Source organism: Gallinula chloropus (genome assembly GCF_964237585.1).
Source record: "Gallinula chloropus genome assembly, chromosome: 7".
In the NCBI taxonomy this organism is placed as follows: Eukaryota; Metazoa; Chordata; class Aves; order Gruiformes; family Rallidae; genus Gallinula; species Gallinula chloropus.
This window is the reverse complement of record NC_140092.1, coordinates 13,835,619-13,853,770: the sequence shown is the minus strand read 5'-3', so window position 1 is coordinate 13,853,770 and position 18,152 is coordinate 13,835,619. Positions and strand designations below refer to the sequence as shown.

General features: G+C 41.1%; 1 protein-coding gene across 1 annotated transcript; it reads right to left on the bottom strand.

Annotated features, from left to right (window-relative positions):
* Positions 1 to 856: 856 nt before the first annotated feature.
* Positions 857 to 16,482, bottom strand: KLB (klotho beta; the record flags this gene model as incomplete). The annotated part of the gene is made up of 5 exons (XM_084267015.1): positions 857 to 1,783; positions 2,682 to 3,825; positions 5,345 to 5,613; positions 7,800 to 8,307; positions 15,745 to 16,482. The coding sequence occupies 5 exons, from the start codon at positions 16,480 to 16,482 to the stop codon at positions 1,422 to 1,424; spliced, it is 3,021 nt and encodes a 1,006-aa protein (XP_084123141.1). The 3' UTR covers positions 857 to 1,421.
* Between the last annotated feature and the right edge of the window lie 1,670 nt (positions 16,483 to 18,152).

Genomic DNA, 18,152 nt, shown 5'->3' with positions numbered 1-18,152 from the left:
TGACTGAGAACTGGTTGTGTTACTGGGTGGTGGAAGATGCAGGCACGTCCAACACCCATGCTCTGCACTGGTAGAATGTTTTTACAGTGTAAAATGGGCCAGAGTCCCCATTGGTTTATTGCGCTTGACGGATTTAAAAACCTTCCCTGATCTTGACCAGTACCTGAAGGAAAAGTGTTTCTGTGCTGGGGAACTTAAGACTTGAGGTAACAAGCTTCTAATGGGAAGAGGTTGGGGGTTTCACTGTCTTGAAAATGGTCCAAGCCATGGTGAAAGATCATGAGAAATAGGAATTGAACTGATGCCCCTTTTTGCCCTTCTCTCCATTTCTAGAGCAGCTCCTCTACCCCTCTCCAGAGGTGTGTAGTACCTGCCTGGGCAGTGACGAGCTGAGTGTGTTTTGATGCCGTGACTGAAAAAGCTGGACAGCGTGAGTTTTAAATGATGCTACAGTTCATGCAAAGAACTTGGGCTCATTTTGAGAGTACCCAAGGGAAACCTCTGGAGTTTGGCCCCTGAAGAGCTTAAACGCAGTAGCAGTTTATCCATTAAGAATGTTCTGCCTGGGTTGGTAGATTCTGTTTAATGCAGCGGTAAACTCGGGGCTTTAACCCCACCTATGGCTTCTGCTGGCACCTGACAGAGCTAAGGTGATAATATATATGTATGAAATATGTGCAATTTGGAATTCTATTCATCACTCTTGAGTTTTGGTCTTCTCTGCTAGCAATTTTTTTTACAGCTGCCCCATTTTGGAGGTGAGAGACTATGTATTATTTTGACTTGTCTTCTATGGGTCAAGTTACATCTGCCTAAACCACTGACATCTGATGTCTATTCTCCCTGTATGCGAGGGAGGGAGGTATGTTGGCCTGTTAGGGAGTTAGCTTGGATTTGTTCTTTTTCAGGTACCTTCGGAAGCTGGCCCAGCACATTTCATTCTTGGTTTTGTATTTAGTTGGAAGTTTGTGAGTTTTAATAACACTTTTATTTGTAAACCTGAACAACTGCAGTTTCCTGCTCAACAACATTCATAACATGACTGTACATCACAGGATGCTTTGGTCCAGAGAGGTTCATAGAAAAGTGCCTATCAGTTCTCACAGTCTAGTACCTCTTTTCAAGTCAAACTGTGAAAGGCTTTTCCAAGGCACAGGAGAATCATGAAATGTTCTTTTTTTTTTAAATAGATGAATTTATCATCATCTTCGTACAGAAGGTGGATAAAAGTAATTTCACCAGAAAGAAATGTCATTATAGGTCTTTCTGTGCAAAAGGTTACTTCTGTTTTCCAATGAAATGCTTGGTGTGTATGACTGGAGTGACTCACGTAGTGCTTTTCTACACTTGGCTGATGTGCATCGTCCTCTGTAGAATGCAAATAGAGATGAATCTCACTGAACATGGGCTTGTGCCCCTTTTTAAAATGAAACACAGATGCGCCGGATGCTTTTGGCCTTAAAACGTTTTCTTCTTTTTCTTTTGTGAAAAACAATAATGGTTAAAAGCAAGATAAGGGTGGAGAAAAGGCAGCAGGCAAAGAATATTAACGGCTTCTTCTGAGAAACAAACAAGCAGAAGCTACACTGCTTTTCTTGGCTGGAGGGACTGCAGGCTGAATGGTCGGCAGGAAAGCCGTTGTTGCTTATCAGGTTATTGTAAAACTTTATCGAAGGTTTTCCTTTGGAGTCTGAAGTGAAGAATCCAAACCGGGGCTTAGATTTTTCTTCGGTCAGCTTAAATGCATAGTAGCCTTTAATCTTGACTTTATCAAGGTAGTATGCTGGGAAGGGGAGAAAAAAACCAAACAAATGTTAAGAAAACCTTGCATGACCTGTAAGCCTTCTGGTAATAATTTCAGATTTCAAATTATTATCAACTTTAAAAGCATAATTGCATTAAAAAATACTTACTTGCACCTGGTGCTTTTAGCAATACTGAGCTCCTGCTGTCTTTAGAAATGGTGTATCATTGGCTTTTAAAAAAAGAGTTTGGGAATTTCCTGTAGCTACTCTGCAAAAGCTGGATTTCAATAGGGTAAGAGCTGGGAAACAGCTTTCCTAGGGACAGCCAGATGCTGCTCTCTCAACTGCCCTGACTCCAGGGGAGCAGCTGCACCTCTGTGCCATGAGAGGAGCTTTCTGAAAATTCTTGCCCTCTCCAACCGCAGCTGCTCAGCCCTGCAGTATGGCTTGCTCTACCACTGCACCCAAGTGTTGGGTCAGAGTGCTGTAATGAAATCATAACTAGCAGTCCTTGGTGAAGAAGCATCTCTCCAAGACATGCATAGTTGGGGATGTGACCCAGATGAAGTAAGAAGTTGTAAATGGTTGGAGAGAGGATCTTCCTGTGAGTACTCTAAGCTATCTGGAAATTAAAATGGGAATACTAAGAAGAGAGCCATTTAAACAACCTTTTCCTTTAGTAACTTACTGTTGTTTTGTTTGCAATGTGAAATTAGCACAGCAAATACCCTAGCAAATGCTCATTAGTCCTCCAGTAATGGAGAAAGAGCTAAGTACTGGAGGGGGAATGGTCTTTTTCTTTTTGGTGTCTTAAGAGTAATCTGAAGCAGTGCTTAGCCATGAGTAAGATCCATCTCATTTTCTGCTTGCTTAAGGAATGCCTGGGTCGGTGCCATGGGAATGGCTCTGGGGAACTTCAATCTGTCATACACTCACCTTTTAAAATTTCTTGTACGTATTTCCCTAAGTAATAATTCCGAAGTTCATCATTGTCCAAGGACTGGTCGTCTATCCCGTTCGCTGTGATGTAAATCTCAATGTCGCCGTAGGTTTTTTTAATCCACCTGAGAACTTTGCGCAGTCCCCAAGGCACCACAGCCAGACGGGAAGGGGAGCTCAGGCAGGTGATGTCCTGCAGAAACTGGATGTCACGGTCAAATTCATATTGGCTCCCATTCTGAGGCTCGTGAATCACAAACCTGGTAGTGAAATGATTGAGGGCATAGAAGTCAGCTGCACCTTTGACGAGTTGCTTTTCCTCGCTTGTGAAGGATGGCAACGAAGAGTGTGAGAGGCCTTTTCTGGCTTTCAAGTCAATGTATTCCCTCATAGCAGCTGGGTAGTCCCCAGTCTTAAATATGGGATCAGCAAACCAGCCTATTTCAAACTGAAGAAACCTGTTGGCAGCTTTTGAATGCGATTCAGAGTAAGGGTTGGCAGGCTCGGCCCAGTCTGAATGCAGGGACAGCGACACTTTGCCATACTGAAGGGACCGGTACTGCTCATCGTATATTTTCCAGGCCATGGCGTGTGCTATCAGTAAGTTGTGTGCTGCCTGATACGTGTCGTTGCTGCTCCTATTGTAGATATCACCTAGCCGGTTGGGCTCGTTTATTGTAATCCAAAGTTTAACCAAATCGCCGAGCTCCTGAAAACATAAGGCTGCGTAGTCCTGAAAGGCGTAGGCAGTAGACTGGTTCAGCCACCCCCCTTTCTGCAGCAAAGGACCTGGCAGGCCCAGGTAGGCGTGAGTTGGGTAATACAATGTGACCATGGACTGAATGTTGATCTTCAGCACTTCGCTAACCATGCATCTGTAATACCTGAGAACTTGCCTGTTGACCACTGACAGATCTCCATTGGGTAGAATTAGTGACCAGTCAAGTGCAAATCTGTAATGGGTGACTTTCATCTTTTCCAGGAGGTCAAGTTGCTTTTTAATACTGACAAAATCTGTGCATTGTGCTGGGCGGGTTTTTAGCTTCACCCCTTTAACTTTGTGCAGGAGCCCATCTCCTGTGACATTCCAGAGGTACAGGCTGGGATCGCAGAATTGTGGTGAGGAAGCCACGGATTCTGCCTGTGGAAATAAAGACGATACATTACAGTGGAGCTTACTGAAATGAATGGCTGCTTGTAGTCTGCATTTCTGCCTGTGCTTGGCTGTAGGATTAGTGATGGATGTCAGAAGGTGTTGCTCAGACGCTCTGAGGAGAAGAGGATAACTGACTCACCTATACTGGGCTTTGTCTGTGCTAGTTGTTGTCTTACCCGTTCCTACCTCAGAAAACGTTAAAATTGAGTTCTTTCTATCCAGCTACACACTGGCATTTGCTCTACCACCAGACTATGTGACATCTATTTTCACAAAGATACATTTCCTGGGCTGACTTAACTTTATGGTCATGCAGTTCTCAGGCAGCTGGTGGGAGACCAGGGTGGTAAGAACAAGCACCGGCATGTATGTGAGGCAGGCACGGATTATTTTGGCACTGCAGCTGAGACCAACCCTGTGGAAGTGTGGCATAGTGTTCCCTCATGTTACCCATAGTCCTTCTGCCTATGAAAATATCAGACACAAACAGCTTGTAGCATTGAGTTCTATCTTTCATTATCTTCTACTAGTTAGTAAGGTTCTGTGTAGCACATGTTTTGGGTTTTTTCTCTATTCCATTTTTAAAAATGCTTCTTGTCAGATTTGGAATCCAATATAGTAAAGTTTAAAATACTCAGTTTAAATCTGGTGGTTTTTTAAAAGAAAATGGACTTTGAATATATATATGTATATATAAGCTTTACTTTTTTTCCCCCTGGTTGTCAGAAAGTAGGTTAACTTACAGAGTTTTATTGTTACTTTTTGAGGCTGACATTGGTCGTTGGACTGTCTTTCCATATGTGATGATAAAAAGAGTATTCAAACACTGGCCACACATCCTGATAGCTTATCTACCACATCTAACATAGTAATAGGTACTGTAGAAAACAGTTTGGAAAAAAGGTGGTGCGCTATGTTTTCAGTGGCAGCTTAGATGGTAAGGGCCATGTGTGCTGATGTCTCTGCTGCGGTGGTCTTTTTAAAGAATGCCTTCTCACCCTCTTGTCTAAGTAGCACTTAGAGCTAGAATCTGTTTCTGCCTTGTTCAGTAGCTTTAGGCAAGACCTTGAGCCTGAAGGTAGCTCTGCTGCCACCAGCATAACCACCTCGTCCCTGCCCTGTGCCACCCTCTCGTAGGCATCCTTATGGATACACTGCGAACTGGATTGGGAAACTCCCCTGGTTAAAAAATAACCCAGGAACAATCGGTTGGGGTCAATTTCGTGCTTTCCCGATCTGATATGCCACATGGACATGCAAGCCTTGGAAGGGCTCCTGCAGCAGTGTCTGCGGCTGCAGGAGCACCCAGTGCTCTGTGACTAGCTCACCTGAAAACCTGTGAAGTACCTAAAGCTGAACCTATGCAGTCATGGCTTGGCTTAACTTCTGTTTGCAGCGCGCGCTGAGATTCCTGAACACAAGGTGCTGGACAGAGTCATTTAACCACAAAGTAAAGTTGCTGATCACTCTGCCTCCAGTGGTCTTCCCAGTATTTTACACTTACCTTGAGAACAGACTCAGTGATACCCCAGGAGAAATCACAGGAGAACTGAGCTTGTAAGCTTGGGGTAGACTCCTTTGGGTAGAAGCCATTGTCTTGTATGATTTGTTTATAGTAAAGTGCAGATGACTTGGGAATCCTTTCCTTCTTTTCACTGTGGAAATCTACATAAAATAATCCACGCCTGATGCTGTGAGCATGTTGCCATTCAAAGCCATCAAGGAGTGACCAGGCTGTGTAACCAAACACATCTATGTTGTCGTATTTAACAGCTGCATAAGAGAAAGTAACATCCGTGAGTCTTAAATGTCCCTTATATATGCTAAAGCTTTATGAGAAAGTATTCTCTTTGAAAATCTTGAGGATTTTCTTAATGCTCTTAGTTTTGCAATTAATTGCAAAACTGTGGCAAACATTATGCATCTTAGTCTTTACTAATTAAAAAATATGTACATAGCTAGTTCCTTAAATTACTGTAGGGTGTTTTTTTTCTCCTCTGAGTAAACACGAAATACTGTACCATATCCAGATTTTACGTTTCATTTGATGATGTGCAAATCATATACCAATAAAACAAGAGAATCATGACTAAAAATTAAGGGTGCAACAGTTGATCTAGTTTATGAATTTTTATTTGTCATGAAGCTAAAACTCTCTCCCTTTAGCTGAAAGATCTGTGGAAGCTCTAACATATAAGAATTGAAATTCCTAAATTGAAAAATTAAATGTGTTGGTATGAGGTATGTATTGACTTTAGAAGAATCTGCGTGAAGTGTTTGATCTGTTCATGGAAAGGGTGCAGCACATGTGTCCTTCTTCAGGCAATCTTAATGTCCCTCCACCTTGCAAGGAACTGTATGTACAATCTTTTACATGTTATATTTGAGAAAGATGACAGAATTAACTGCTTTCAGACCTGGAACCCAATTCACCAGGAAGGGCAACAGAACTTCCAAAGCAGCTTCTTGCTAGACACTAACAAGCAACAAGATTCGTTACCCACTTTTGGTGTGTGCCAGCTGGCAGCCTGGAAGTCCAGACTCCAGGCTCAGTCCTGTTAGTTGCCTATCACCAGCTTTAAGCTAGGAAACGTGACAGGACAAATCCTCACCTTAACCTTGTAAGAGCTGCAATATCAAGGGCAAAGCAGTGACCAGGTGGGGTTACTGAGGATTTTGACACAGACAGATGGACAGTTACAGTGCTTTACACACACACACACAGAGTAGCTCCTTATAGCCTGTTACATGCAACCCTAACAGCTACCATCCCCTGACAATCTGGCCTATATAAATGATGTTTTGAGGTTAATGTGATCTAGTTGATTTTGCTGCAAATGACAAATTTATACCTGAATTCTCTGTAAGTGAAACTGAAAATGTGTTCCAAATGTTATTTCTTATCAGACAAAGTTCACTTCATGAAAAAACCGGCACGGATTAAGAGATAAACCAGCGTTCTGAGGCAGACATACAAATGCAGGTGACAATTCTCAAGAAGTAGTTACTGCTGAATATTGACCAAGTATTTCAGAAGTATAAATCCACAGATGGTTATTACAGCCAGGTCTGCTGTAGAGGATTAAAACAAGAAGGTATGTGTCCAGAAATCTACCTGTTTCACACCTCTGAACCCAGGCCTGCATCGAGACTTCCCTGCTGTGGCTCTGCAGCATGTTAAATATCACAAACCAAGTACTGGAATGTGACCTCCCCAAAGCCTGGGAAAGGCAGGACATACTGCACAGCTGGGCTATGTGAAGTTTACAGTTTGAACCAATTTTCAAAGTATCTGGATAATCTTCATTTGGAGCTTAATTGCAGTTCTTGGTGAGTACTTCCTGATTTGGGGTCGGAGTAAAAAATTACTCATGTTTTCCCTTTTCTGTGTTTCATACAAAATGAAATCTTTTGCCTTCAGAGAGTACTCCTGTACACTGGCTTTATGAAGGGCAAATAACACAATGAAAAGTATGGTATCTCTGTTTGTCATACAGTAACCCTGAAGAACAACTGCCCTTCTGCTGATTTCCTTTGTGCTTTTTATGCTGTAGTAGGAACCCAGCATGGCAGTGGCAGTCTGTCAGACAGTAGTCCCTGTCTTGTTTTCCTGCTGTCAAAGTGTGTACCTGCACAAAAAATTTACAGCTGGGCTGCCAGCGGTGAAAAGTGATCCAATAGATTTGTTTTCATTCATTTCTGACAGAGTTTTGCACTGAGTTTTAAAATCAAACTCAGATGCTGGACTTTAGCTTTCTGGGACAGGGACTATGGGTTTTTTCCATGTTTGTCCAACACATAGTACCAGTAGATCCTGATCCATGATTTGTACTCATGCTATATTAATAATTAACCTAGTTGCCATTATCTCTTTTAAAAAAGCCACAACAATTAAATCATTCCAGAGCTAAATATGAAATGAGTTCCCTGAAAATCCAACAATTAATCTATGTACAAACCTTGTAAAACCTTGTTAATGAAGTTTTTCATCATGTAAATGGCTGTGGTGTCATCTGTTTTCACGTGGCTGTCAGTGAACCAGCCGTTCTCCGCAATCAAGATTCGAGGACAGTTGTATTCCAGCTTAATCCAGTTCAGTACTTCCCTCAAATCAAGCGATAGATTTTGTCCCATTTTTGGTAGAGTGTTTGGAGGTTTAAAGTTGTTAGGACCAAAGGAAAATGCAAAAAAGTCAGCTGTTCCCTTTATGTAGTTTTTCTCATCCTCAGTAAAGCGTGGCAAAAACAAGAATTCATTTTTCAGTTCTTCTGGATAATCGCCGTCCCCGTGGATGGGTTTAGCAAACCACCCAAGTACTCTCTCCATAGACTGCTGGCATTTAGAAATGTCTAAAGCATCTTCTGATTTGTTAGGCTCGATCCAGTGGGATCCCAATACTATGGACATCAACCCCTTCTGATATGGTTGGAAGTGGTTTTTGTAGTTATGCCAAACTTTTGCATGAGCCTGATGAGAGAAAAACAGCATTAAATTTGAACTCTCCAATAAATCTCTGTGTGTTGGCAGCTAAACAGGCAGGTAGCTGCATCTGATCCACTGCAGACTTCTATGGAGATATTAACAGGTAAAGGCACACACAGCTGTAACAGCTGTAACATGCTGTTGTACTGCATGGCACCTCACGGTGCTGGTAATGCTCACTATCAGATGTGCACTGCTCTGTGACACATTAGGGCTGTGCCTTTTTGCCTTTTAACGTAGGTTTGAATCTCAGGAGAGGCCCCATCAGGGATGTGAATAGCTGTTAGATGCACGCTTTGGGACTAAACAGCTGTTAATGTGGGATTTGTACTCTATGACATAGACAGTCCTGTCTAGGTCTTTCTTTGTCAAGCAATAATTTCTGGCACAGTTAAAATTTTAAACCATCTTTACAATTGTTCCATGAATTATTAATCTCAAATGATGTTTCCTTTGTTGGTGTTGGCTTTGTGCTGTTAACTGCTCTGTGCTATGGGGGGTTACCTGGCTTTACTCTGACCAAACCATGTCCTCCCCATCCCTCTTCTTGGGATATATTTCCATTTGTTTTAGTTTGGCCTTATCATGTCAGTAAATCTTCAACTTTTAGTATTTGCACAGTCCCTAAATGTAAAAACTTGGATAAAGGACCCAGCTGCAAAGTTTGAAACCAAATGTCAAGTTTCACAGTCCTGTGGTCCAGGATTTTAGTTCACTTCTTTGAAGCTGCTGTTATAATCAGTTTTCTGATAGTACATACAACAGCACAGAATGAAACTTACTCATTTTCAAGTAGAGAGCAACACCACTTGGGTTTTAAACAGAAATTTGGCAGCAGTATCTCGTGAGATCTGCTTATAAGAGTATGGGTTATGAGCAGGGTATGGTATGTTGTTGAGCAGGGCATGGTATGCTTCCATACTTGTCATTGGCCAAATAGGGACTGCCTAGGACAGACAGGATTTTGCTGTTTTTGTTGGTGATGATGGAGGCATGCCCTGTATGGAACATTAATTCCATTCTTCTGATTATCATTGTGTTTTAGAAAGCTTAACATGGTCACACACCAGAATTGCCTTCAAATGTCATGTTGTGAATTACTTGAATAAGAGAATACAGCAGTCAAAATCTATACACACACAAAAAATTGAATATATGGGAGGCTGAGGGACCACTACCATTGTCAGAGCCCCATAGGAAAGGGGGAGAGCTGGGGTGTCAGAGAAGGGTGACTGGATCACAGCATGAATCATGCCAGAGGATCTGACACGGGGAGGGGAGCTGACCTCTCCCAGCTGAGGAGTTGTCAAGTAACTCAGGGTTTACTTTATTCCTGACATGGGCTCTGTACTCTTAAGCTGGAAAGAAAATAACTGTTTGCACCCAGAAGAAACATTGAGAGGCATTGTGAAACAGAATGCCGAGTTAGACTGACATCATTACCAAGCCAAACAGCATTGCTTACCTTTGACAATAATTTCAGTTAATTTATCTAGAAACACGCAGCCTTGACAGTTTAAAAAAACAAAAGACCAGATGTCAGGTAGATAGTTGGCTAAGCCAGGGAGTACTGAAGAATTACACTTTGTGAAATTTTGTGTATCAGTTGTTTATGGTTTCTAAGGTCACGCTCGTAACATTTGTTCAAGGTCTGTCTTTGAAAATACTGATAAAGTAACATTAACCTTTGAAATGCAGGTTCTGTAGCTGAAAAAGGAAGTCAGCAAAATTGAACTCATGAGGCAAACTGCGAGATACAATTAAAATATTATAAAATGGATTTCTTACCAGTCCCACCAGAAAATGCCATCCCCACACTGTCCTCTCCCCAAGGTCGAGCCCAGGGCTGGTGCTGAGGCCAGGCTTGCTCTGTTCTCTGCCTCTAGTGATTTCTCACCTGGCTAGTACAGGTTTTTTCCCCCAGATACAGGCCATTAACACTACTGTATAATGAAAAGGTTTGTAGCTGCGTTGGCTCAACAAGAAAAACCCTGCTGAAGTCATCTGTGTTACGCACAGGGCCAAGCAGCATGCCAGGAGCAGCAGGTGAGTCCTGGCAGTCACACGCTTCTGGGTGAAGCGGAGAAAGGCCATTTGTCAAAAAGCAGCTAATTAGACTGCAGCATCGGCAGGTCACAGACAATCATGGACAACTCTCTGTATTCATAAGCACCTCCAAGAGGTTGATTAGAAGACAGTAAAGTTACTATTAAAAACACTGCCCAGAGCGGAGAATACAGTCCCAGTCACCAGAGCAGGCCTCAAGTACAAACAAGTACATTTAATGGGTCAAGACAGGATCCCCATACACAAATTCGTATGTTTTGCTGATGTCTCACTAAGGGTTAACTACTGAAAAAAAGCCACTTGTCCACAGAGAAAGTTTTTACAGACATAGCAGAGACAATAGTATTTGTTTGTCTGTAATTCTGTTTCAGATGTTAATTAGCTGGAAAGCAGCTTAAGGTTCTCAGAGGAAGAATGCTAAAAGCTGTATCATACATCAGTTTGCTATTTTGAGTAAATCTTGACAAATATTTTTTTTTTCAGTTAGAGTTTAATCCCTAATCTTTCACTTTCCTTGTTAGATCAAGGACAAATGTCAAGGCTAAGTACACAGTGAAAGCAGGATCAATATTGTGTATTTATTCTAGATATATATGACACATTAATTTCAGCATGTTTTTCTGGTATTATACAGAAATTATTCCATAGATCTAAAAGTCACAGAGTGCACTAAATCAGTTAGTATTAACTCTGTAAAAAGGCTAGGTAAGATAAGTCAATTTAATAAAATTGAGACAACAGTATTGCTCTTTCTTCTTTAAATGCTCTCTTCAAACTCTGATCCTATAATTTATCATGTACGTATGCAAAGAGTTTACTATCGAAAAACCAATGCTTTCAAATTCTTAAGATATACTAAAGTCAAGAATTTTTCCTTGACTGACTCAACAATGAGCAGACAAAATGATGTCAGGGGTATATGGCATTATTTTCGTGTGCTGGAGTGCAAGAGCATTTAGGAAAGCTAGAATTTTAAAAGTATTAATAAAATTATTCAGACTTTGTGTTTAATTGTTTTTCAAGTCATGAAGAGCTAGAATAGAGAGTCTGGTGATGATAGTGTCAAACTTCACTTTAGAAGAAGGGCAGGTGTGTGGGTGTGTGTGGCTTATTTGGAGAGTCTATTTCAGTTCGAGGCCCTTCTGGTTTGTGGTAAAGATGACACACAGTAGAACTAAATCCCTTATTTTGCAAACTGACTCTGAAGCTCAGTCCTGGTGAAGGAAAAAAGGGCTCTTGAGATGTAGGCAATTAAACTTCTAAGAGGGTGGTTTGAAGGACTGAGGCTTTACTACCAGATTTGTTGTGCCCTAACCATCTTGCATTTGGATTGTGTATTTCCTCATGATTGCCGACGAGTGTAAGAGAACTAACCTGGAAATAACAAATCCTACCAAAAAGCGTGTATCAGTGCTGAACTTTACATCACTGATGGCTACTACTGTTTGAAAAATCTTCCAGCAAAGGCATTTACAAGCAGAGACAATTCTGCTGCTTACCCTACAGCTCTACTTGATGGAGACAGACTTCCCTCCTCCTCTAAGAAATACGGGCATTTGTGTAGTTTCATCATTCCAGATCCTGAGGAAAGGAAGCCCCTCGGGAGGAAGGGAAGAGAGCGTCTGGTTGGATGCAGAGGTATGAATTATTCCCCATTCATTCAGTAGAAAATTGTTTTTAAGGAGAATAAATTACAGGACTTCTCTGGAACATGCTCATCCAAAGTTCCCCAAGGCAGCAGTGTCCACAAAGAGATCCTGGCATAGTGAGAGCTACCAAAGAGCTGGGAGTAATGCAGCTGGGCACAGAGATGAACCCCATCTGTGACACATCTATCTGGAGACACCCTGTCTGAAAGGGAATTTATTGCCTTTTCCCACTATGTGATGTGAAGGTGTGTCCATGAAGAAAATTTTTAGGGTGATCTTACTTTGACAGTTTTCTCCTGGGCTTTTCTACCAGATGAAAAGGAGTGTGAATGATCTTCAACAGGAAAAAAGAAAAATCCCCTTTCTGCCTGTTATGTAGCGAAGGCAGAACTGCCTGGAGGGCACTGGTACAGAGAAGGGAAGGAGAGCTTTGGTCTGCAGTGTGTGATCTTTATGAACCTCAATCTAAGTATAAAAGTACATAACTATATGCAGAAAAAATGGTAGCAATATATCAGGTATATACCTCATTTAGCTCCTGCCACAAGGATTCATCTGCTTTATATTTCCTTGTGTCTTGTCAGATTTATTTACTGTTAAATCACAGAAACCCATCTACTTTTTCAGTGTGCAGGTTTTTTCTTCTCTGGCTCAGTATGACAGCTGCCTCAGAAACACGCTCATAGTTTTTATATCTTCCTTGATGTGTCTTTCAAATGTCACATGGCAAGTGACGTGCTACCATTAATTGTTTTCTGATCTTGCTTTTGTCAAGTACGGTCTCCTTTAATGAAGAGAGGAGATACACTTTTGATGGCCACTCTCCACCTGATGCAATATTCCACTTGCGCCTCCTGTCAATAGCAATGATCATACAATGGGACAGATTTATCTAGATGACCCACTTAGCAATTTATAATTGTTAAGCATCAAACTTTAAATTTCCTTTTAATTTCCATGGAGGTAGTGTCAGGTCCTTTTAAAGGATGAGTAGCTATTATTACCCTCTGTGTATGAATAGCATACACAGCAATGTGCACATTTGCTTTTTAAGTTGAAGTTTTAAGCTCGTCAAAAAGGCTTGAGAATGACTGTTCAGCAATTTGCTGTGTAAACGGAGTGTTGTCCAGATTAGTCTCTTCTTAGCATTACAGACCCATTTCCCTGGGCTGACCTGGTACATGGGGTGGCACAGAGAACACCGCCTTTCGACAGCCTGTGCAAAATGAAGCCTTGACATGGACAAGAACGTGTCTCTTCCTAAAGCTGCTGACATAATTGGGAGTCTTTACAACAGCTTTAACAGGCTTTGCCTCACACTGCCAAATCCTGGCATTTTTGCTGGTTGTTTCTTTTGGGGAGGACACTGTTGGTCTGCAGTGGTAACTTAGAAGGTAGCCATAATGCTGTGCCTGAGAAACAGATTTGCAGATGCCAGTCCTGAAATAAAAAGCCACGAGAAATCTCTTTAAAGAGAGATTCTTGTAACGTTCCCTGCCTTTCAGTGGGGAGACATTTCATAACACAAGAATCCTGATTGCAGATCAGTGCATTATATTCATATGGTATTGTCAACAATACTGAACAAACTGAATATTTAGATACCCACAAAAATATCTGAGAAAGATTATGTCTACTTGGCTCAGAAGATGTAATAGGACCTATGACTTCTGTGGAATGACTGGTTTTCATTACATTTTATTAAGAAAAAAAAAATAAGAAGAGTTTTGTCATGCCAACTGGTACCCCAAGAGCTTCCTTCCATTCCACCTCCTCCAACTCCAAACATCAAACTGCAGTTCCTCAAATACATCACTACAAATTTGAGATTCTTCATGAAGACTTAAAACCTTCAGAAATTTTACAGTGCAATGTGAGAGAACTGCTAACACATTAGGTAATGTTCATGGAGCTGTAAGAGAGATACAATGAAAATGACTTCTGCCCAAGTTTAATAACGTACTAGTTAATGTGTTGTGTGTGGCTGAAAGTCTCATTAACTCTTTCATTGAAGTGATTTATTTTCTACTCAGATTCACAGACTTTAAAGCTAGATCGAGTCTGAGAGTTAAGTAATACTGACCAAGGAACTCAGGTCAGTAATTTGCGTATCAGACCCGTCTGTGCCTGGCTTCCTGGAACACCCCATCGATTCCACAGCAGAAGCATTGCTCCCTATGTGCTGTGTACTGCTCACATGGATTTTACAGAGTGGGAAAATGCTGATACCCCAGTGTGCCACTCAGAAATGAAGGCAAGAAATGCTACCAATTTAACATTGTATTTTTTACAAGTATTATATCAAATATATTTTATATAGCACTTGAAAATAGAAAAAAAAAAGTGGTTGAGCATCAGTTCTCTTTGAGATGCTTCACAAATCTCTATAGTTAAATTGCTCTCGTGCTATCTCTGAAATCTGTTAGTGATTCTGTGTGTAAAACTTCTATTGATTGCAGCATGAATTTTCTGAAAAAACAGGAGGTTCGGGAGGTTTACACCCAGAAACAATGCAAGAAATAGAAATGGCCAGTTGCAGAATATTTTTAACTACTCTAGCAGTTATTTTTTCCCCTCATGCATACTTCTTTCTGCAGGAAAAATACATTCATTTGTTAATTACATTTGTCACGTGTAATAGGTAGTAGAAAAATTCTCTTTGTGCCAGCTAGGAATAGTTTGAGCAAGAAGAATTACACTAGCTGCTCTATCAAATAGAGACAAGATCGCAACCTGCTCTGTAAAGTACTTTGAGCCCTACAGATGAAAAAAATGCTGTATTGATATTGTTAATTCTTATCTTAAATGGCTTTTATTTGAAACTGTTTTCAATTACTGCAAGATAAAATAAGAATATAAGCTCCTCTGCAAAGAAACTAGCTACTTGGTAGAATGAAATTAATAATCTGTCAGAGGAGAGCCTGGACACTGAAATGTGGTTGAGATTGCCAGAAACTACGTCTGCACTTTCTCCTTTAAAAAATACGACCTACTTCACACTTCTCTTTTTGTCCTTCTCAAAGAAAGGATACCATGAACAACTTAGGACCCAGTACTGCAGCTGTTGAAGCTACTGATCACGGGATCAAGCCTTTTGGATGTGTAATTGTGTAGAAGGCAGCTGATACAAAAGACTGGCGTGAAATTTAAAATGCTGAAAGCATCAAGGAAATAATGAAATTTCAAAACTCTTAGAATACTGACGAGGACATTTGTTTTCTTCCAAACCCAAGAACTGTCCACCTTCTTAGTTTAGCAAGAAACATTTTGCTGTATGATTGTGTTAAGCTAGAACTAATCATATTTTTATAAATTCTCTATTGCTAGTAGCATTGATCCAATAAACAAATGCAAATAAATTTCATTTTAAACTAATAGAATAGTCATTTCGGTTTAGCCAAATGGTTATGTCAGTGTGCATAACTAAGTGGAAAGAATTCCAAAGAAAAATTGTGCTCTACAAAAGCCAGATTTTGTAGGCAAAGCCGAATTTAAATAAAACAACAAACAAGGACTTTAAAACAAATAATGACTGAGTCAGCTGTTGTGACAACAATAGTAAAATCAATGTGTGGATTTAGCTAAGGGTTACTTCTCAGTGTTTTCACATTCCTTGATTTTTTTTAACATCGATTACATGACTGATTGCTCCCATCACTTCCCACGGCAGTGCAAGATCAGTTTGTAACATCTTACTATACTGTACCTTGATCAAATTGTGTCCTACAGAGTAGACGGTTGTTATTTTCCCTCTCTCTCCAGGAGCATGAATACCTGTGCCATACCCATGCCAAGCAATTAAATATGGATTGTGGATTGTAATCCAGTACTTAACCCGTTCCCCAAAGGTCTGGAAGCAAAAGGTAGCATAGTCATTGAAGATATCAATTACTGATTCGTTTTTCCATCCCCCGTATTTTTCTTGCAGCATCAGGGGCAGATCCCAGTGGTACAGCGTAACCACAGGTTCAATATTTCTGTACAGCAGTGAGTCGATCAGGGTGTTATAGTACCGGAGTCCCTCTTCATTGGGAGCTGCTACCATGCCGGTGGGAAAAAGCCTGGACCATGAAATTGAGAACTGGTAAAAGGTAACTCCCAAAAACTCCAGAGCGGATAAATCTTTGTCCAACAAGGTATAACTGTCACTGGAGACATCTGTGCTGTCAGCCTCTCTGAACTCCGAGTGGATGAAGTGGTCCCAGATGGAGGAGCCTTTCCCGTCCTTCCTCCAGCTGCCTTCCACCTGGAAAGCCCCTGTCCCTGCACCCCAGAGAAACTCCTTGGGGAAAGTGTCATACAAAAATATTTGTGTTTCACTCACAGGGCTGAAGTGGGGGTCCTTTTTCCACACAGATCTTCCCTCTCCAGCAAGCCCAGTAACTATCCTTATGAAAACTAATGTCCAAAAGGCAATAAATCTCTCCAGTCGTTGGCCACACATTACGCCAGTTTATAGTGCCAGCATTAAAAGTCAGATTCCTTGCACCGATGCTGAAAGAAATCCATTCATCTGCTGGACTGGCTGCTGTGCAGACTATCTTCATTTGCCACAAACTGCTGGAGTGTCTTATCAAAGCTTCACTTAAAGCTTGTGATCGTAAAAGCCCTGTCAATGATTAGCCTGAACTGTGAGACCTGGAACGGGTCAGAGAACGCTGTAATTTTTAGGGAGGTGGCCTCTGTATGACCATTGAGACACCTAGCTGGATTCTTCCTGCAGGAAAATAGGTCACCTGAACAATATAAACACTAGTAACTAAATTATCATTATTTAGACCTCAGTCATTTGGGTGGGAGAATATAGGTGACCAAGGGTGCTAAGAAGCTATCGCATCCTTTATTCCCTGTGCAGCTGTATTTCAAGAAAATGTGTCAGAAATGTAATTCAGACTACAAATCAGTCTCCAATTAAAAGGCAATTTATCCTGTCTATCTAATTGGGTGGCTGGAAGGGCAGTGCGTCATTCCTCAGTTTTGCCCTGCTCAACCATCCTATTTCTGCAGAAAAATTCTTCCTGGACTTGTAGGAAAGTTTATTGTGCACAGGAGATATACACACATCCCACTACCTGTATAAAAATGCAGAGCTAGTCGTATTTCTTTCAAACACACGAAACTGTCTTTCTATCCTGTATGAAAATCTCCCCTACCTACAGCAGCAGGTCAAAATTAACATGGGTCTGTTCCAGTCCTTGAGCAATTGCCCTGGATTTCTTCAAATAAATACAATTAGCAAAGATAATTAGCCCCGAAAGATAATATTTCAGTATTAATTTAACAATGTTGATACACACAGCTGGGGCACTGGTACAGTGCATATCTTACAAAATACAATTTAATCTTTTCATCTATTTCAAATCACAGCAAAACTACATGTGTTGAGAGACTGTCAGTTTACTCAATACAGCAAGACTCCTGCCTGCTATTTTTGCTTTTCTTGGGGTACAGTAATGTAAAGTGTACTCACACATAGACCACTGTTGCTAAAGAGGTTTGTGGAACAAGATAGTAGTGTGAAGTGACTTTACAGCAAGGAAGATAACGTGCTGAAATCTGAACCTAGGGACCTAAGTAGGACATTGTGCTTGGATGAATGAGCTCTGCTGGCATGTGGGACACTGAAGATGGATTGCTGGGCTACTGCCACATTACTGCTCCTGCTACCTGTGAGGCAGCTTGCAGCATTGCATAATGCCACTGAGACCTACCTTCAGTTTAACAATACAGCTAATAAATACATACAAAATGGAAGACATTTGTTTTTATGATAAACAATGAAACCTCAATGCATGTTTGTAAGCATGTCTCTGTACCACAGATGGTGAAAAAAGCTCCTGCTGACAATTTTTGCACTGCAATTTTTCCTTGCTGGTGGGGCAGCCATGAACCTAACACCACCCTCTCCCATGTAACAAACCCCAGTGCTCCCTCAACTACCGTAAGTATCTGACCCACACTTCTCAGCCAGGGTCTTGCCGAAGGCTGAGACAGGAGTAGGTAGGGACTGTACCAAGATGATCTACAGCATATACTGACATGTTCCTTTTTTATTCTGTGGAATAGCATTTTAAACTGCTAATTTGGATAGTTATTCTGTGAACATAATCCTTC